This window comes from Poecilia latipinna, unplaced genomic scaffold, assembly GCF_001443285.1.
Source record: "Poecilia latipinna isolate Pla-1442-1.1 unplaced genomic scaffold, P_latipinna-1.0 Scaffold174, whole genome shotgun sequence".
In the NCBI taxonomy this organism is placed as follows: Eukaryota; Metazoa; Chordata; class Actinopteri; order Cyprinodontiformes; family Poeciliidae; genus Poecilia; species Poecilia latipinna.
Window position 1 is genome coordinate 427,929 of NW_015112790.1, and position 20,364 is coordinate 448,292.

Consider the following 20,364-nt stretch of genomic DNA (forward strand, 5'->3'; position numbering starts at 1 on the left):
TATAAGCACTTTTATCAAATCTTCATTGTGGTAAGATCATGTCAGTTCTTCTTAAATCCATGGAAACTCAACAGTTTGTAAGGTAGGTGAGTTAGCTCAGCAGTTTAGAGCACCGTGCTGGTAATCCTGAGGTCATCGGTTCAAACCCCATATGGGGCAATTCATGTGTAAGGTCCTTCAGACAATCAATACTTCAAAATAAATAAGGGTTCAAAAATAAAATCAACACTTCAAAATAAATAAGGGTTCAAAAATAAAATCAACACTTTACAATTAAAAAAAGGTTCAATAATAAAATCAACACTTCAAAATAAATAAGGGTTCAAAAATAAAATCAACACTTCAAAATAAATAAGGGTTCAAAAATAAAATCAACACTTCACAATAAATAAGGGTTCAAAAATAAAATCAACACCTTAAAATTAAAAATGGTTCATTTATGTTTTTTCATCCACCTGAATAATACGTAGTTGCGCATTACATCCGGGCCTTGAGTTTGACATATGTGGTCTAAATAATAAGACTATGTTTAAGATGTACACTAAACATTAAGGTTTTGGTGCAGTAGGAAGTGGAAAAGTTCATTCTCAGCCACAGTTATCATTTACTGAAGGTTTTTTTTTTTCTTGTTGTCAAACTGTTTTCTCTTCTAATATTTTTTACACTTTGGTACAGCAGCATTTGTTTTTGGCTTCCAGGTGTAACAATGAGAACGAGTGGTACCAGATCCATGAAAACATCATCCGGAAGTCAAGCACCAAATACACAGCGCCCAGCACTAACTACGGTAGGGACGAGCTATTTTAGTAGTTAAAACACAAAATATATTTTAATGTGCATTAATAGCCGCCAGCGGAAACCGTCTTGACTGAACTGCAAACTGTAGAAGCTCACATCAATGGTCTTCCTGATCTCCACTCTAGGAGGTCAAGGAAAATGTTTGAATACTGATCCACCATTAAGTTTGGGCACACTGCATTGTGTTTTTATTATTTTTGATTCGATCTTTTTTTTAATGACTTTCCAAGTTTTTAATATTAATTCAGAGAAACATAACAAAAAAGAAGCATGTTCACTATTTTATCGGCTGAACTGTGTTCACATCTAAAATACTTAATTCATATTTTAAAACTGTGTTTTGCTTCTCCTATGGATCACAAATTTATTTTTTTCCTCTTTCTTGCATATTCTTGTTATATCAAGTCTTATGCATTTGTGAAAAAATGAATTCCCAATGTAAAACAGTAAGCAGGCTAAATGGCAAGTAAATAATGAACTAAATTAACCCCTTGCTGTCACTTTCAAACCACTTTTCTGTAAGAAAATTGGTCCATGAGGACACTGCTCTTAGTTAAAGTGTTTTAAACTAATGCACACAGAAGCCAGAAAGTTAGAAAAATATATGTATGCCTCCCAGGAGAAACTCCTTAACATCGTCTGACTGATTCATAGATGTCATCTCTTTGACATCAGCTGGAAAATCATCTTAATTGGTTTCTCTGTAGGAGACTCAGCCTGACCTGCAGTTACACCCTGAGCTCCTGTGGCCACAAAGTGTGACACATTTTAACTGAACTTTGTGGTTGGTTCGATCTGAAATGTCATTTGAGACTGCCTCAGTGAAATCTGTGGAGTTCTTCTCAGATCTGAGAATTAAAACCGGCTGTATAAAAGCAATTAAGTAATTACTCGTGTATTTAATTTCGGTTTGCGCTTGTGTTTTTAAGAGCAGAAATGCAGCTATTTTTGCTCTTCTTTAGAAATTAATTGGCCAAGATTTTTTTTTTCTTTACATATGCCTTTCATCCTTTTCTCTTTTATTTCTGCTTTTGTTCTGCTCTCTTATTTTTCTGTGAAGTTACTTATTCTCAAGTCTTCTCCTCATGAAATCCTGCAGGACTGATCATCTCCCTGCAGCTGCTCAGAGGTGACATGGAGCAGGTCCGCAGAGAAAACCCTCTCATTTTTAGCAGGGGGGTAGCCATCACTCGGAAACTGGGATTCCCAGATGTCATCATGCCAGGTGAGTCACATCCTGCACAATGTGCTCCAGTAACACGTGTCCACCCACACTGTTTGTTTTATTTTTAGGTTCTGTCTGAGCACAGCACAATAATCAACATCAGGGAAATATTAGAAGTGAAAGAATTCCAAATTTGACTTTTGGAAAGGGTATTTTGAGTAATACAACTTAATTTAAAAAATGAACCTCTTACATTTGATGTCTTTTCAGAGCTTATAATATTAGCATCAGTTTGTGCCAGCATCGTCTCTGCATGGATTTGAAATGGGTTGATGGTGTAAATACGGTTAACAGCATTTGCTTTGTTTCGGCACTAGATTCTTGAAGCAGACGGCGCTAAATACACATAGGATCAATAATGCCTGTCAAGGTCAATGGATCTGAGCAATTTACATCACTTCTTGCACCAGGTTGCTGATTTTATCAATCTAGCTGTAGCGGATGAACCTGACAAGCCTTTTCTTAAAACCTACAAAACCTCTGACTAGATAAATCTCTTTGATATCAAGTTTCAAAATGATTACTTCGTAAAACTTCCTTTGCATCAAAATTACACAAAGCTTTCAACAGAAAATATGTTTTCATGCTGTCTGAAAGAATGCAAAAGTTCCCTTTAAAATTTAAATTTGCTCTGGTTAAAACTTATATAAACACATATTAAATGGGGCTGGCTTTCCCCTAAATGTGTGGACAAACTCCCAGTTTAGATAAATGCCATTTCCCCAGGTGAGCTGTTTTCAGAATAAATGTGCCTCTGTATTTTGTTTGATAATTAGAAGAACTCCTGTTTGCATACATTTGGTATCTACAAATAGCTTTGTGCAACGACCCAAACATAATCCTCAGTCAAAACCTAAGGCACTACATGACATTTTATATTGCTCAAGTCTCACAAAAGACTGCATTGTTTTTTAATAACTTGGTTCATTTATTCCAAGACTTGAGCTGCTCAGTTTACATTTTGAGTTCAGCTTTTGTTGCTTCCTTTTTGTAACAAAACATTAACATCAACAACGTTTGAGATGTTTCACAGATGTTCTTCATCAAAATGCAGAAACAATTTCAATGGTACTTTAGACTCAACAAGTACTGCCCTGTCTTTGTTTCATTTTAACACGACTTTATGAAGCTTCACCACAGTGAGAAGGGAAAAATAATAAATCCATGCATGCTCCTGCAGCATGAATGAAATATGAGATCGACGCGTAACTATGACAGGTCATGTAAATATGTTTGACCTCAGTGGATTTCTTATGAATGCATCAAGTGACTTTCTAGTAAAGTCTCTGTTTTTCAAGGTTCTTACTAATGTATAAATATCCTCCGTCAGATATGTGGGCTTTTAATTTACTAGACAGTCAAACCTTCTGTCCTACAGGACAAACATTTTGCTAACACAAGTGGCATCCTGTCTGTCACATACTATTGTGACCCTCGTCTTGCGGGTTTATGGAGCACATATTTTCATTCTGACCTGTTAATTTGTTGATAACTTCCATATACTGATTTTAATCTTAAAATATATCAACAAACAATCTTAGCCTTCAGGTGCACTTAAACTGCACTTAGCTTCTCTCACATGGAATAACACAGCCGTGTCTGTGGCATCAGATCCTTCCTATTTTGTTTTATGTGTATTTATAATGAGAATTTAACATTTATCCCCCAACTTACTGTGTTATATTTTCAGAAATTACCCAAATAAGCACATTAACCCTGAACCTGTCCTCTAAAGCAGAGACAGCAGGGCTGTATTGTAAAAAACACAACATGCCAAAGGGTCTTTCACACCTCTTTCACACACAGTAAGCACTCCTCCCCTCCGGCAGAGATGGAGTGAGTATTTAACGCCCAACCTGATGTATTGGAGGTGACACCTCCTCTGTAAGGACGAGCTTAAAATGACAAATGAATCCACACAGGATAACACAGGTCATTTGTCTTCTGTACGTTAAAGATATTCAGCTTTAAATGTGTCTGAGATTTAGTCTGTGCTTGAGGACACGTGTGTCCTTTAGACCCTGTCTTTGTATTTGACAATATGTTTTATAGTTTTTAAATATGAACAGACTGAAACGGTTAATTGTATGTTATTATAATTGTTGTTTTTGTATCCTTTCCTGGAATCAGGCGACGTCCGTAATGACCTGTACCTGACTCTGGAGCGAGGAGACTTCGAGAGAGGAGGGAAGAGTGTTCAGAAAAACATCGAAGTGACCATGTATGTCATCTACGCAGATGGGGAAGTGCTGAAGGTATGAAAGTGATCCTACATACATATGCTGCTCAGTTTGATATCAGTAATGTAAGAAGAGGAGATAACAGCAACTTGCAATGGATGAAAGAAACAGCATTTCCGCAATTAACCTCAAACTTCTTTTTACCTCCGTCATTGAGTTCAGCAGACAGATGTTCTGGGGGTAGAATTATGTTTAAAATTCAACCAATAAATATATTTAAATACTTAACATTATCCAACCTACTGCTCCCAATCAACAATACCTCACACATCTAAAAATGAGCTGCTTAAAACTGCAGTTGTTGCATCTTTTTTCATGTTTGTTTGTCTGTTTGCACAAACTCTCTGGCTCCCCCTGCAGGACTGCATCAGTCTGGGTTCAGGGGAGCCCAACATCCCGGAGTATCGCTCCTTTGTCCTTTACCACAACAACAGCCCTCGCTGGAGTGAAGTGATCAAGCTGCCGATTCCCATCGATCGTTTCAGAGGCTCCCACCTCCGCTTTGAGTTCAGACATTGCTCAAGTGAGTGTGTTATGCGTACCCTCAGTGGGTTAACAGAGCTGGCAGTGAGAAACGTGTTATAAATAAGACTGTGAAACATATTATTGGCAGTAAAACTTTCATTGCTTCTCTCCTTTTACATTTCTATTTCCTCCCTGTTTTCTCTCACTGTACAGCAAAAGATAAAGGAGAGAAAAAACTTTATGGCTTTGCCTTCACCCCTCTGATGAGAGAGGATGGAACTACATTATCTGACGAGAGCCATGAGCTGTACGTCTACAAGGTCAGAGAAAAACGCTGCTTACTCATACGTTTGTTCATCATCTTCTTCTATTATAGACTTTAGTCTGGAAATAATATACAGTTCTTTTGCACTTCCAGGCTTTCACTATACTGACCAGTTCAAAATGTGAAAACTGTCAAAATACACGCGTTAGATTAAAAAAGTGAATCAGATTTCTTTTGATTTTATTAGTTGAAATTTAAATCGGCATTAAAACAAGAGCACTTGTTTTTAAATTTCTCTACCTTTTCATCCTCTTTTTCTTCTTTGTGGGTTTAGTGTGATGAGAACACAACCTTCAGTAACCACGCCCTGTATCTTGGCCTTCCATGCTGTAAGGACGACTTCAACAGCTGCCCCAACATCCCGTCCAGCCTCATCTTCCAGCGAAGCACCAAGGAGACATTCTGGATCGCCACGCAGCTTTCCTCCACCAAACTCACTCAGAACGGTAACCGGTTAATCCAGTAGCTTTTAAATCCGCTATCAGAAAATTAAATCTTCCTTCAGTTATAAAAAATTTTAATAAATACATTAAAAACATCTCAGTTTTACAGGGAAACAGAATCTTTTCATAGTAGGCCTACTAAACATCCACAGTGTCGATGCTTAGCATAATTTTGTTCAATATGTTCTGAAATAAGGCACTAAGGCCTCAAATATAACAAAAGAATGTGACTTCAGTTTTCATCGCTCACATTATAATCAAAATATAGTCACAAACAGCACGCTACAATATATAACAAAAACGCTTATTAAATAAGGATACTTCTCACCAGTATTTGTTTCCAGCTGAGAAGCTGACTACCCTGTGAGGTATTCATTGAGTTCAGCAGACAGATGACCTGGGGATAGAAACTGTCTCTGTACGGCTAGTTTTTGCTATAGCGCTCTGTGGCACCGACCAGAGGATGGCTTGACCTAAATACTGGCCTGAGACCTGAACAGGTTATGAACAGAGGGAATGTCAGTCCTGATGATCCTCACAGGGACACCAAGTTGTTTGCTGCAGTTTGGACCTCTATTGTACAGTGGATGAGCCAAACCACACAGACATGCAGGACAGACTGGAAGAGGACAGTTTAGTAGCTGACCAGCAGAAATCTATGCAGGACCTTCTTTTAGATGGAGTGGATGTGTGAGGACGGTCGGGGTTCCTGAGAAAACTGGAAAACAGATCCTAGGACCTGGAAATTATCCACAGTTGACAGTGTTGTAGGGCAGGGGGTGGGGGTTTCTCCTGAAGTCCCCCGTCATCTTTATTAGGTTTAGCTCCAGGTGGTTCTGACTGCACCAGTGAACCAGCCTATCCACCTCCTCTCTGTGTGCAGACTCATCACTGTACTGGATCAGAGTAATGACAGTGGTGTCAACATTCAGGAATTTTATAAATCTTATTTTATAGATGGATCGGTTGATGTGCAGCCATTTTTATACATGAAGAAGAGGAGTGGGGAAAGATCATACTGATGTTGATGTTAAGCTGGAAAAGATGCTTCCCAGCCTAACCTGTTGCTGCTTCTGGTGGAGGATTTCTAACTTGATAATGTTGAAGGCAGAGCTGAAGTTAATAAACAGGATCCTTGTTTATGCCCCTGGATGGTCGAGGTGGCACAGGACAAAGTGTAGAGCCAGGTTGACTGTAACCTCTACCAGTCTGTCGGTCTGGTAAGCAAACTGCAGGGGGATCAAAAAGGAGCCTGTGATGTCTTTCAGATGCTTCAGCAGCAGGCACTCAGAGGATTTCATGACCACAGACGTCAGCACAACAGGCCTGTGGTCATTTAATCCTGTGATGGTGTGTTTATGTGGACTGGGATGATGGTGGAGCTTTTTAAGCAGATGGAAACCTCACACAGTCTGAGAGAATTAAAGATATCAGTGAAGATGGGGTCAAGTTGTTAAGAAAGGGGAGTTTCCTAATGGACCTGGGCCTTCTACACACTCAGACACTGGAAGACCCAGTTCTCATCATCATCTGTGATCTGTAGAGCCGGCAGTGGTGAGGGATGTGGATGTTTAAGGTGGTGTTGGTGGGAAGTTTGGGGGGGGGGGGCTCTGTGTGAGGTGTGCAGGACCAGCAATCAAATTTACAAAGTAGTAGATCCTCAGCTAGACTTGGTGACGCAGCATATGGGGAAGGTTTCTATAGCTGGCAATAAACTGCTAACATGTTGTAAAGGCAAACCACCTCTTCACAGCTCAACATATTTGTTTACTTTAAATACTTTTTGAGTTGTCATATTTTCCTGATTCTGTCTAAAGTTATTAATCCAACCATGTCATAATCAGTATTTCATTGGGTCACTTCATCATTGTGTTTATTATGTTTCCATTATTTTCTCAGTGGACCTCCTGGCTCTCCTTAAGTGGAAGGCCCATCCTGACCGGGTCATGGACATCCTTGGGCGTCTGCGACACGTCAGTGGTGAAGAAATAGTCAAGGTGAGGTTCACTGTGACAACAAAAGGGAGGAGGAAAGCTCTGTTTGTGCCCATAATTCTTATTACATCCAAATAACTTGTCTTATGATCATGACGTTTGTGGTTCCAGCAGTGAGAAACTGCAACTAAGTATCATTTCTGTAGTATGTCAGTCCTATTTTTTTATTTTCCATTTAGCCTGACAGATTAACAGCTTTCTTTTGTCTTTTATTTGGTTCAGCTCACTGGCTTCCCCTGCTGTAGTGTGATGTCCCCCAGGTGATAATAGGCTGCCCTTGTCCCAGATGTGTTGTTAAAGGATAATGATTTTCACTGTTTGACAGCTCACATCATCTGAGGTGTGAAAATGTTGGCAGCACATTTCAACCCAGTTTAATTTGACTGTACTTTATTTATTTTTTTATTTTTTTTACAGTTTTGTAAAGATTGAAGTAATTCTTTTGAAGTTGTATTGATGTTGGCTTGTTGAAGACCATCTGGCTGTCATGTTCACTCAGTGTTTCTCTGCAAATACTCCTACAGTGACCTTTGTATCAGTCTGCAGTCAACACTAACTCAACATTTTGACCCACTGTAGATAAACAAAGCTCCCAGCAGACTACACTACTATCATATCAACTTATTCATGTTTTTATTATATGTTTAATGCTCATTGTAAGTCTTCACATCATTTGCTTTTTTTCCTCTTTTTGTTATATTTTAGAGTTTTTCTGAATCAGAGCTTTGCATAGTTTTCATTTTTTTTGTAAGAAATGTAAACATTAAAACATAATAGACACATGAGTATTCACACCCTTTGGTGAAACACTCAAAGTTGAGCTCAGATGCATTTTGATTTCCACTGATCGTGCTTCAAAATGATTGTACAAGTTGTAGTTGACATTGTGTATCATACCAAAAATCTGCCATGAATTCAAAGAAACTTGTTGTAGACATCCAACATCAGACTTTATCAAATCACTGATCTGTTGAAGGACGAAAAAACATTAAGAGTTTAGAAAAGCTACACTTTTTTTGGAAATGGAAGAAGTTTGAATTCACCAGGACCCTCCTCAGATCTGCCCACTTTATGTTTCATGTTAAAGCAGATCATTTCCTTGTTTTTCCATTAGCATGCCGGATCGCGACGTTCATCAGGGAACCCAAGCACCTGCCTTTTTGATTGCAGAGAAACATGTTACTATTTGTTTGTGTTTTTTACAGTTTCTTCAGGATATTCTGGACACATTATTCTCCATCTTGGATGACAACACAGATAAATATGGACCCCTTGTGTTCCAGTCATTGGTAAGATGGTTTGTTAAAGGAAATAAAGCAATTAGATTTGAGTAAAGACTCTGTGATTTTATATAAACATGTTAAAATATACAGTTTGCTTCAACATTTGGTACAACTATTTATCTTCTGTTCATTTTTCTCTTACCTTTTGCAAAGCTTATTGCTTATTATTTATAATTATTATTAATACTTTATTAACAGATTTATCTCTGTCTTCCAGGTTTTTATCATTAACTTGCTCAGGGACAGTAAATACTACCACTTCAGGCCGGTGATGGACACATATATCCAGAAACACTTTGCAGGAGCTCTGGCCTACAAGTGAGTTTTTCTGCCTCTGGCTCCAACTGTGTTCCTTCAACAAAGGGTGAAAACATGATCTATTCTCCAAACTGATGATCTGAAAAAATACTTGCAATAATGACAATGAGACACTGCAAGAGATGGAAATTAAATTTCATTGAGCTGAGAAAGTTTGGCTTATTTATAAAATACTTCAAGTTTTTTAATTAAGCGTTTCTTCTTTGTCGCAAAGATCTACTAAATCAAGCAGTTGAAAATGAAATAAAAATTAATAGTCAAAGTCAACTTCCTCTGATTAAGTGAAGTTGTGTTTACTGAGAGATATTACTTGGCCACCTGGTTTGATAAATTAATTGCACCACGCAATAACAGCATGTGAGTGTAGCTTTTGTACCGCTGTTGTGAAGACAAGTGCTGTGACTATTGTTTGTTTTTCCAGAGAGCTGATTCGCTGTCTGAAATGGTACATGGACCGCTCTGCAGAGGTGGTCAGACAGGACCACATTCAGGAAGCGATGAGGGTAAGAACGAGCAGAAACTCACAGCTTTTATACCTCCGATTGTCAAAGTAGAACCACCCATAAAGCAGTTCACGTGTTACATTAAATAAATGAGATCTAAGAAAAGTAAATGCAGTTCTGTAAGTTGTCAAATATGTTTACATGCTCCATTGTAACCAAGCTTGTCGTTTGTTGATTTGTACAGTTTCTGTAAATAATATGCTTTTCCTAAACCAAACCAAGCCAAAAACAAAGAAAATAAATGCTCTGTTTTATTTAGGATTATATTATATCTGTGTCCTTGCTCTGTCTGCTGACAAAGAATAGCAAGCATTTATTTTAAAATAGATGGACCATTTTTGTAGGCCCTGCAGACTGTACCACTTTCATTCAACAAAGCTGCTGAGCAGTTTGAAATATTCACCAGACTCAAACATCCATCTCAAATGAGTCACACTGTCATGTAGAAGTGGACGACATGAATTATTGAGAATAGTTTTGACATATTCTGCAGCTTTGGCTCCTAATTCTTAATTTGTCTTTTTGAAGTCTCTGTGTGCTTCAGCTGTTTTTAGCTTGTGTTTGTTACAGGATTTTAATTTATTTTACAAACTGTGTATAAACTCATTTGTGATGTTTCCTTCTTATTAAGGTTATGCTCAACATACTGCAGTTAAATGAAAACAACTGGATTCAGTCTGCTGCATTTCTTTTGAGTTGTAGTTCATTCAAATCCAATTTTCTTCATCTACAACCTAGATTGAAACCACATTTTTACTATGAGGATAATTTTGTTAACTGTTTACTTAATGTATTCCTATTTTTGAAGCAAACTTCTACATATTATTCAAGCTATATATATATATTTAAGTATCTCACATATGTTTTTCTGTCCTAAACATCAAACTGTTATCAGGCTCTGGAGTATCTGTTCAAGTTCATCATCCAGTCTAGGATCCTCTACTCGCGGGCCACCTGCGGGATGGAGGAGGAGCAGTTTCGAATCAGCATCCAGGAACTCTTTCAGTCCATCCGCTTCGTCCTCAGCCTGGACAGCCGCAACTCAGAGACCCTCATATTCACTCAGGTGAGGGGAAACATTTTTAACGCACAAACTGAACACTGCCTTTTTACTTCAAATCTTTCATTCTTTTAAATGAACTGAATGTCACTGCTTCACTCATTTATTCAGCTTATTTCATTATGCTTTACACAAGACTTTAATTTGCTTTTATAACATCTAGTGCCATAAATGTTTATTTAGTTTGACTTGTGTTATTGTAGAGTTTCTACCCCAGCTGTTTTGCATTAGTTGCTTTTAATTTAACTTTTTCTCCTTTTACACCTTTTTTCTACTTTCCCTGCTTATTCGCATCACCTTCTTTTTCAATCCCCTCTAACTGTCCTCCATTGGGTCCTGATGTTTTCCCCTGGACCTCCTTCTTACCCGCACACCACAGGGCTCACAGCCTTGCCCCGGCCCCAATCAGACTCCAGGCCCCTGCGTTGGGCCTGCGGGCCCCTTAGCTCTAGTCTCTGCCCTGGGCCAGATCCAGGCCCCCGTCCCAGGGCAGGTTCCTGGTGGCGGGCCATCTAGCTGCTCTCAGGCCTGGAGCTCCAACGCTCTGCGGCCGCCTTCGTTGTCAGTAAGTAGACGTTTGGAAGAAAGCAGCAACTCCCAGTTTGTTGTGTGAAGCCCAGAGTTCCTGTTCATGTCTTGAGCTGTTTGTGAGCCTAATAAAGCACCAAACACACACATCATGTTTGGTTTCACATATTCCAACACAGTCATGTTTGTTCTGCACTGACAAATCATGCCCACTGTTACACAAAACCCATTACACCATGCTCACCTATGTTAATACATTCCCTCTAACAGCAACAACTAACAAGTCTTCCCCTCCAAGTCACATTATCCTCAGTGAATATAGAAGAAAAAATAACTTAAAACTATTAGATATGAAAGAGAAAGTAAGTAAAGGGCAGTAAAAGAAAAATGTTGAAAGATCTGCAAAAAACATGGAGACCTACTAGTATCACCAGTTTAAAAGATCACCAAAAGATTTATGTTTTTCAAATTTAAAATACACAGATACTGTAGAATGATTCAAGAGTAACAAGTAAATCTGTTTTTGAGCTGAGCTAATAGTTGGCAATTATCCCTGTAGAGTAGTTCAAGATTTGCTTTTGACTGAAGTTTTTTATCTGAAGTGATCAGACTAGTGTTAATACAGACAATTTAGATACACGAAAAAGGCTAAAATCCTGACTATTGTGCACATTTGGACTGTTGAAGCTGCGTGAACAGATTTATGAACTTTACATCTCCTGAGTCATGTTCAAATCCAGTTTACTCAACCTCAAATTTTGACTTCAGCAACTGAGAAAGCAAAAAATGTGAACCTAAAGTATCCTAATTTCTATCAGCAGCTTTAGTTATTTACATAAAGAAGTCAGTGACTGCTGGAGGGTCAAGGGTCACCACTTAGCTCAGTTTATGTGTCTTTGTTTTCTACCCATACAGGTAAATCTTTGTCTTTTTTCCCTGCAGGTTTACAGTTTTTTCCCTTATTTTATTTTGTGAGATGCCTTTGTAAGTTGACTCTTTTTTCACTCCTTGTGTGCCTTTTTAAAACAGGTGAGTAGTTCTTTTGCAAAATGTAGAAAATCAATACAAAAATAAAGGTAATTTGTATTTATTTTTGGCTTATGCATATTTAATGCCCATTTGAAAACCAACACATTTTATGATGAGTCTTATCATGTTGTGGATTGGGACACACATACATGAGCTGCACACCTGAGTTGTGATGAAAAGATTCATTTTGGGAATCAGCTTTTCAAGGTGACTCAATTCTGCTCTGTTTGGTTGTTTTACAGAATCATGGACACCTTTCTCTCATTACATTCACTGAAACTGACACCATTAACCTCCTTGTTCTCTTTCTAACATAAATCTTCATCTTCCCGACCCTCACCTGTGCTGTCATCTGAATATCCTCCTAATTTCCTCACTTGTTCCATTTTTCCTGTTTTTCTTCTTTAGGCGGCGCTGTTAAACTCCTTCCCTGCCATCTTTGACGAGCTGCTGCAGATGTTCACGGTGCAGGAGGTGGCAGAGTTTGTGCGTGGGACCTTGGGCAGCATGCCATCAACGGTGCATATTGGACAATCGATGGACGTGGTGAAGCTGCAGTCCATCGCTCGAACTGTGGATAGCAGGCTCTTCTCTTTCCCTGGTAACGGCTTGTAGTTTTCAGCCTAATTTTAGTTTTCTTCTGATTTATTTTTCTCCATAACAAGAAGGAGATGTAAATGTTTTAGGAAAAAAGTAAAAAAAAAGATCCTTTGGAAACCATCAAATTCAGATTTGTTTATGAATTGTTGTTTTCAAATAATATATGAAATCATTCTGTAAACTGAATCTATTTATTTGTCAATGAGTAATCTTTAACTTGTTTGCCTCCAGAGTCTCGGAGGATTCTGCTCCCAGTTGTCCTGCATCACATCCATCTTCATCTGAGGCAACAGAAAGAACTGCTCATCTGTTCAGGGATACTCAGCTCCATTTTCTCCATTATCAAGAGCAGCTCACTGGTAACCCATGTAGACACATGAGTATAATGCAGAACGTTCATCCAAGTTGTCTCTCATGTCATTAAAGTCTGAGGATAAATTATTTTAGTCCACATCATTTTCTAAAAAAGTCACAAACTTTTAAACAGTGGTGAACTTATTAGGCTCATTTGGGAGATTTATCTAAATCTAAAGTATCACCGAAGCCAGAAAAGCTTCCTGAAGGGAGCAATAAAGATTTTTACTTTGTTTAGGTTTTAAATATTTCTACAAACTGTGCGCTCGTATTTCCTGCTACCAATTTCCAAAAGACATCATTGTTTTTCAATTGATACTGAGAGAGTTATGGGGATGATCTTTTACACATATATGCTAATTAATATCTGAATGTTTTTTCTTCCCTGACATCTACAAAAAGGGGAAATGCAGTGAATCCTTTTTTGTTATTTTGTATTTGTCTTGGATACTTTTCTTTCCCCTTTCCTTTGTTCTGCCTCAATTCCACTTTCTTTTCAACCTTTTTCCAAACCGTCCCCTTCACTCCATGTTTCCTCCTCGTCTCTTCCTCCAGGACACGTCGGTGCAGGAAGAGGTGGAGATGATGGTGGAATCTCTGTTGGACGTCCTCCTGCAGACTCTTCTGTCCATCATGAGCAAGAGCCAGTCGCAGGAGGCGGTAAGGGGTCAACGCTGTCCGCAGTGCACCGCGGAGATCACTGTTAGTAACTAACAATATGACTACTACTCCTTCACCGCCCTCTTCCCTGGCCTGCCCCTCGTCATGCTGCCTCTCTGCTAGGACTGGGCAATATTAAACATGGTTTCCCCGGTTATTTTTCTGTTCTATAATTTAGATTAGTTTTGACATTTGATGCACTAAGATTTAAATCTATTCACCAGAGAATAAACATTTAAGTAGTTTTCCATATTGCCCTCTCCTAATCCATCCAGTCATTATTCCCCTGCCATCATTACTTTTCTGATTAGACACCAATCGCTTATCCCTGTTGGGAATGCTTGCATGCTCCAATATTGGCATTAAAAGTGTTGAAAATGTTTCTTATGCTCTCCCTCACATCCTGTAGCTATTATACAGATTTTCAAAAGTTTTCATATCCCTAAACTTCTTACATTTTGTCATATTGGAAACAAAAACATTAATGTAGTTTATTGGAGTTCTTGAAGATCTTCACAAAATTGTGAAATGGATATAAAATGTATTTAAAAATTGTTTACAAATAAAAACTTTATGAAGTTGACATGTGACTGTTGCATATCTATCAATTATTTTTCATTTTCATTCCTTGGCCTGAACCTTACATGTTCACTTTTCCTTTTTGTTCCTTTTTATGATCTCAAACTATATAAAATAATCTGTGTTTGGAATAGAAAAGTTGAAATGAAGACAAAAATTAGGATAACAAAAGAAAACAATTTATTAGTTGCATTAACCACAGCATCACTCAGAAAATGAATGAATCATCTTTACTGATTTTATGAAAATTGAACAAATGTTTCTATTCATTCTGGGACATTAAAAGTAAATTTCAAAGTTTACCTGATTAAGAATATTTGCTACTATCCAGCACCTTTTGACGATTTTGTTTTATTCACAAAAGAGCCTCTTATTGTTATCTCTGATTGGTTCTCTGCTACGGAGGTAACAGCTTCTATGTGATTGGCTCACATGTCTGTCGCTGTCTTTCTTTCTGGCAGGGAGAGTACGTCTCGTGCCTCCTCTCGCTTCTCCGCCAGATGACTGATATCCACTTTCAACACTTGATGGAGAATTTTCAGAGCAAGGACGAGCTCAAGGTACGAAATCATCCTGCAGTCATGTTAGCAATGACAAATCTGATGCAAACGGCAGCAAAGACAAGTCAAACTGTTAAGAAGTTCAAATATTTTAAATTTTATGGTGATAAAATAATAATGATTTTGTTTGAGGAACATTGACACTTCCCTTTTCTTGACCCCCAGGAGTTTTTGTTGAAGATTTTGTGTGTGTTTAGAAATCTGATGAAGCTCAGTATTTTTCCTCGCGACTGGAACATCATGAGGCTCCTCACCAGCAAGTAAGAGACAAAAATAGTCTGCTAGACAGCGGAGACATCAGTATCAATACATATATATATATATATTAGTTCCTGAAACTAAACCAAGCAGCTGCTAACACAAGGAATATATGTGCTCACTTTCTGCAGCATCATCCTCACCACAGCTCAGCAACTCGCTCCTGCGCTGCACAAGAACTTTGCTGAAACAGACTTTGACTTCAAGGTGCACACATTTAAATATTATTATGAGTATAACTTCTACATCCCATATTGAAACATTTATTTAAATAGACTTACACAGAACTCAAAGTGGGATAGTATTAAAGAAAAGTCTGTGCTTCATTGCCTGTATGTGTGCATAAGCAGGTGTGGAACTCCTACTTCAGCTTGGCCGTTCTCTACATCAACCAGCCGAGTTTACAGCTGGAGAACCTGAGTCCTGCTAAGAGGAAGAAGATCTTAGACAAGTGAGAAGATTCACAAAACACAATCAAACTATGTTCCAATAAAAAAGAGACAAAGTTAAAACACAATGTGAAACATTATAACAGTTGAATATGTGTTTCAACCTGCTGAAAGCAAATGTTCACATATTTGAGCTGCATTATATTTGAGCTGAGTGGTGTAACCTCACTGAGACTCTTCATTAATGTGGGAAAATCTATTTTTTTTCCCAAAATGGCAGATTTGTTTTCATATTTGGTTTAATTCTCGTCACCTCTGTTTGCAACACCTCAAACACTGTGAAAGAAAACGGTTAATAGACACAGTTTGAACATCTCTGGCTGAACTGTGGCATTAAACACACATTAAAATAAAGAAATTTATTTTAATAAATGGCAAAGAGCCATGAATTAGCTCAATTCTGGGATCACCAACACATTAATGCTTTATGTGACACCTATTGTGTCACATAAATTAAACCAGAGCAATCTACTAATAATTAGGAGTTTGTGTAACTTTATTTATAAGGTTTGAAAAAGTATGCGATTTTCTACCAACATAATTTTTGATATACATTTATGATACCTCCACCTCTGAGTTAATAAATTTCTCAAAAACCTGCTGTAGCATTGACTACAGAACTTTTCTTCTGTCCTCTGGTGGGGGGTCTGGGTATTACAAGTGGCCGTGCGAGTTTCTTTCTGCTTTGTGGCTTTTTATCCAATCACATGAAAAACCACCAAGACAAACCATGACCATCCCTTCAGCTTTTAGACAAGATGATTTAATTTTACCTTTCATGAAGTAAACGTGTTGCTGAATATATTTTGCACATCATTTGTAAAACTGCAAGCTGCTCAAGAAAAACGCAAGCTACACAGGAAAATGTCTGTGCTTAATGTTTCTTTATATGTACCCACAGTAAAGAAGCATGTACTAAAATTTGCTTTCAGTTTGAGGTAATTTGTTTTGCATTTCCAAGCTCAAGTTCTTGTTCTATCTTTATGTACAAGAAAACAATTTAATATGAAAGATGCCATATATAAGATTTAAGATTATTAAACCAAAAATAAATATCAGGCATTATGTTGTGCAACATTCTGAGCTGCATTTGAAATGGGATTTGAGAAAAATAAACCAGCAAATAATTGGTGTTTAATTAATTAGCAAATTTCTCAAAAACCTGCCATATTGAATACATTTTTCTTCTACCTCCTGGTGGAGAGTTTAGGTATTGCAAGTGGTTTGTGCCAGTTTCATTCTGCGTTTTGGCTTTTTATTCAGTCAAGTAATTGGTGTTTAATTAATAGTGATCTTATTTTTATTGCAGGTATGGCGACATGAGAGTTATGATGACTTATGAACTTTTCAACATGTGGCAGAACTTGGGTGAGATTTGTTTTTATTTTCCATGTTTCTTTTAAATGGACATCAATAATCTTTTCCCTACAGCCTTTATGAACTCATGTATGAGTCACATGTTTTTTCACTATAATTGCACTTGATAGAATAAATTGTTTCCTGATTGAAGACGATTTTAAAGCATGTGTTGATTTTAGGGGAGAATAAGATCCATTTCATTCCTGGGATGATCGGACCGTTCCTCGGAGTGACGCTGGTCCCGCAGGTGGAGGTGAGGAACATCATGATCCCGATCTTTCACGACATGATGGACTGGGAGCAGCGCAAAAATGGGAGCTTCAAACAGGTATGCAGACACATGTGCAGACTCAGATTTCCCATGGTCACATCCGAGAAGCAGCACAGGTCTGCTCTGTTATAAAGCTGCACACAGAGAGTTGGTTTATTTCTCTTTGAATGTTCAGGTGGAAGCTGAACTAATTGACAAGTTGGACAGTTTGGTGTCGGAGGGAAAGGGCGACGAGAACTACAGAGAGCTGTTCGGGTTGCTGTAAGGAACACAGTTTGTTTGTGCTTTAACTCCCACCTGGCTAAGTTTTTAAACCTGTTGTTCTCTCTTACTCTCCTCTGTTATAAAAGAAATTAACTCTCAGTTCTTCTGCTCTAACACTCCTCTCTGCTGTTTGCTTTGCTCTTTGCTGCGGGACTAGAACCCAGCTGTTTGGGCCCTATCCCAGGTAACCTTATCACATACACAGAGATCAATGCTGCTAACATTAAAAGTTTAACATGTTATCCAGAAGATGTCTGTATGTTGGAGGTGTGAGCCTATAGTCTTGTGTAATCTGCACAGGTGGAAGACTGAGTAACGCAAACAAAAAAGATGAAAATTAAATGATGTTCATCATCAATTCTATATAATTTTCTTAACTCAGGTCAGTAGCTTAAAGACCTAACAGACCAGCACCCTATGAAGGGATTAAAAAGCGCTCTTTTACAAGCTTAGCTCGACTGTAATTGACTGACTGTAATTTACCACACAGGTAAATGGACACTTGTGATGAAAACATAAAACGATAAAATTCCTGCAGGATTCAAGCATTGATTGTAGTTTTTCCTCCATTTATGACCAGCATTATTACACTGAGGTGCAAAAGGCCATGCTTCATCACAATCCTCAAAACGCCTGAGTCACCAGAATAATTATCAAATTACCAAACCATACAGTAATTATCTCTCACTTTTCTCCACATATTCATGCTATCTTTACTTTTTAAAGGTTTAAACTGTAGCTTCAGTGAAAAAATGGTATTTAAACTCTTGCATGTTCTGATCTGTAGTTAGCAAACATGTTTAACTTTAAAATCCCATGAATAGAAGTGAAGTTAAAATGCTAATGAACACAATCAGACTATAACTGTGGTCAAACAATCCGTGAGCTTGCAGGTTGTCCTGAAAGAGGACACAAAGGAGTAAAAACTGCTTTAACAGAAATGCTTTTCTTATTTGATCAACATTATATTACAACAGGTACATCCACTTCTGGCGGGGAGGTTAGCTGGGGCTTTTGCCCCAGGCCCTCAGCTTTGTGTGACGTCTGAGGTTCCCTCTACTACACCTCAGTTCTTAGAGCAAAAAGTGTTTCCAACAGAGAAAGTGTTTTCTGTATTTGAGGCAAAGTTCATCTTTCTTACTTCTTTACTTCCGTGGAGCTCGCCTACCGTTTCTTCTTTGTTGTTTTTTGTTGTAATTTTATCCAGTTCCTCCTCTCTTGCCAAGAAGTGGTTACACATGTTTAACTTTATTTCTACAAAAAGCTATATTTGGTTAAGAGAGCAGTTCTATGATCACTGTGGGAGATTTCCAGATGTTGCCTTTACACATCATTAATTTATGCTAGGGGTTTCTGTTTTAGTAAGTCTGACGTAAAAGTCAAAATATTGTGGTTTTAAATCACTTTTCTGCTTAAAAATATAATAAAAGAGCCAATTGTGGGGTTTGTTTATGTTTCATACTTTGGTCACTTTTACATTTAACTTAGTTTTTTTTATATCCAGATTAGAAAAATCGTTATTCTTAACACCCAAACATGCTTTACAACAATATTTTCTGAGTTCAACACCGTCAAAAGTAATAAACTGAAATCTGCTCATATTTTCCATTAATTACTAAACATGGGCTTTCTGGGAATCCCTTTACTTTTGTGCATCTTCATGTAAACGTTTTGAAAAACCGAACAGCACATCTGCAGGGAGGTTATGTTTGAGTTTTAAATGCAAAATAATTTCCTAAAGTCAAAATGATAAGCAGCTTGCTAATTGTGTCGCCAGCCTGTAAAAACACAACAGTTTATGTTTTGCACATCTACCTGATTCTTACATGTTTTCTTCTCAGTCTTTTGGAGAAGATTGAGCAGGAGACGTGGAGAGAGACAGGAATCTCATTTGTTACATCGGTCACGCGGTTAATGGAGCGACTGCTGGACTACAGGTAAAATATTATAGTGGTTTTAACAACACATGGTAACACATGCTTTTAAAATATTTTTTTGTAATCAGTGTACAGAGCATTGTAAAAAAAAAACACACCAGAGAAATCAGAAATTTATTGAACAATAGGTTTGACCTTAAATCCTGGGATCCTTTTTTTCAGGGACTGTATGAAAGGAGATGAAACAGAAAACAAGAAGATTGGCTGCACAGTGAACCTTCTTGTAAGACTAAGTCAAGCTCATATTCTTTTCTGTATGTTTTTTTTTACTAACAAGAAGAGTGATTGTTTTTGTCCTGCAGAATTTCTACAAGTCTGAAATCAACAAAGAGGAGATGTACATCCGTTACATCCACAAACTGTGTGACATGCATCTGCAGGCTGAGAACTACACTGGTACAAAAATGTCTAACCAACATTATGCACATATAAAAAGTTAGAAATGTGTTACTGATGCATTTTGATTGGGTGCAGAGGCTGCATTCACCCTGCTGTTGTACTGGGAGCTGCTGCACTGGGATGAGCGACCAGTTAAAGAGTTCCTGCATTATCCTGCTCAGACTGAGTGGCACCGAAAGGAAGGACTCTGCCGCAAAGTCATCCACTATTTCAACAAGGGAAAGGTCCGTTCTCACACTCGGCCTATAGAAAAATGCCCAGAGACTTAATTCAATGCTCTGTGTTTCCTCCAGTGTTGGGAGTACGGTATTCCTCTGTGCAGAGAACTGGCCTTCCAATACGAGTCTCTCTACGACTACCAGAGCCTCAGCTGGATACGGGTGAGCTCCAACACAAACCATGACCATAATTAACTAACTTAGTAATTAATATCGTACCTCAGCAATATCAGAATGTATTACAG

The 20,364-nt window shown here is 38.0% G+C and overlaps 1 protein-coding gene across 12 annotated transcripts in view; it reads left to right on the forward strand.

The window, feature by feature from the left end:
• Window positions 1–20,364, forward strand: part of LOC106946065 (dedicator of cytokinesis protein 3) — a 164,636-nt gene that overhangs the window by 130,909 nt on the left and 13,363 nt on the right. For 7 of the 12 annotated variants that reach the window (XM_015030179.1, XM_015030167.1, XM_015030169.1 and 4 more), the window contains 28 exons: window positions 699–787; window positions 1,898–2,023; window positions 4,154–4,278; window positions 4,624–4,786; window positions 4,942–5,048; window positions 5,328–5,499; window positions 7,396–7,493; window positions 8,696–8,779; window positions 8,991–9,091; window positions 9,513–9,594; window positions 10,490–10,660; window positions 11,034–11,219; window positions 12,620–12,812; window positions 13,043–13,170; window positions 13,721–13,867; window positions 14,866–14,964; window positions 15,130–15,224; window positions 15,354–15,429; window positions 15,573–15,673; window positions 16,981–17,039; window positions 17,210–17,358; window positions 17,477–17,562; window positions 17,723–17,749; window positions 19,407–19,502; window positions 19,665–19,725; window positions 19,805–19,898; window positions 19,977–20,125; window positions 20,195–20,281. In XM_015030179.1, coding sequence (XP_014885665.1) covers window positions 699–787; window positions 1,898–2,023; window positions 4,154–4,278; window positions 4,624–4,786; window positions 4,942–5,048; window positions 5,328–5,499; window positions 7,396–7,493; window positions 8,696–8,779; window positions 8,991–9,091; window positions 9,513–9,594; window positions 10,490–10,660; window positions 11,034–11,219; window positions 12,620–12,812; window positions 13,043–13,170; window positions 13,721–13,867; window positions 14,866–14,964; window positions 15,130–15,224; window positions 15,354–15,429; window positions 15,573–15,673; window positions 16,981–17,039; window positions 17,210–17,358; window positions 17,477–17,562; window positions 17,723–17,749; window positions 19,407–19,502; window positions 19,665–19,725; window positions 19,805–19,898; window positions 19,977–20,125; window positions 20,195–20,281 — 3,151 coding nt within the window. The remainder of the gene's footprint in view (window positions 1–698; window positions 788–1,897; window positions 2,024–4,153; window positions 4,279–4,623; window positions 4,787–4,941; window positions 5,049–5,327; window positions 5,500–7,395; window positions 7,494–8,695; window positions 8,780–8,990; window positions 9,092–9,512; window positions 9,595–10,489; window positions 10,661–11,033; window positions 11,220–12,619; window positions 12,813–13,042; window positions 13,171–13,720; window positions 13,868–14,865; window positions 14,965–15,129; window positions 15,225–15,353; window positions 15,430–15,572; window positions 15,674–16,980; window positions 17,040–17,209; window positions 17,359–17,476; window positions 17,563–17,722; window positions 17,750–19,406; window positions 19,503–19,664; window positions 19,726–19,804; window positions 19,899–19,976; window positions 20,126–20,194; window positions 20,282–20,364) is intronic. The other 5 variants (XM_015030175.1, XM_015030176.1, XM_015030171.1 and 2 more) reach the window with 4 other exon arrangements.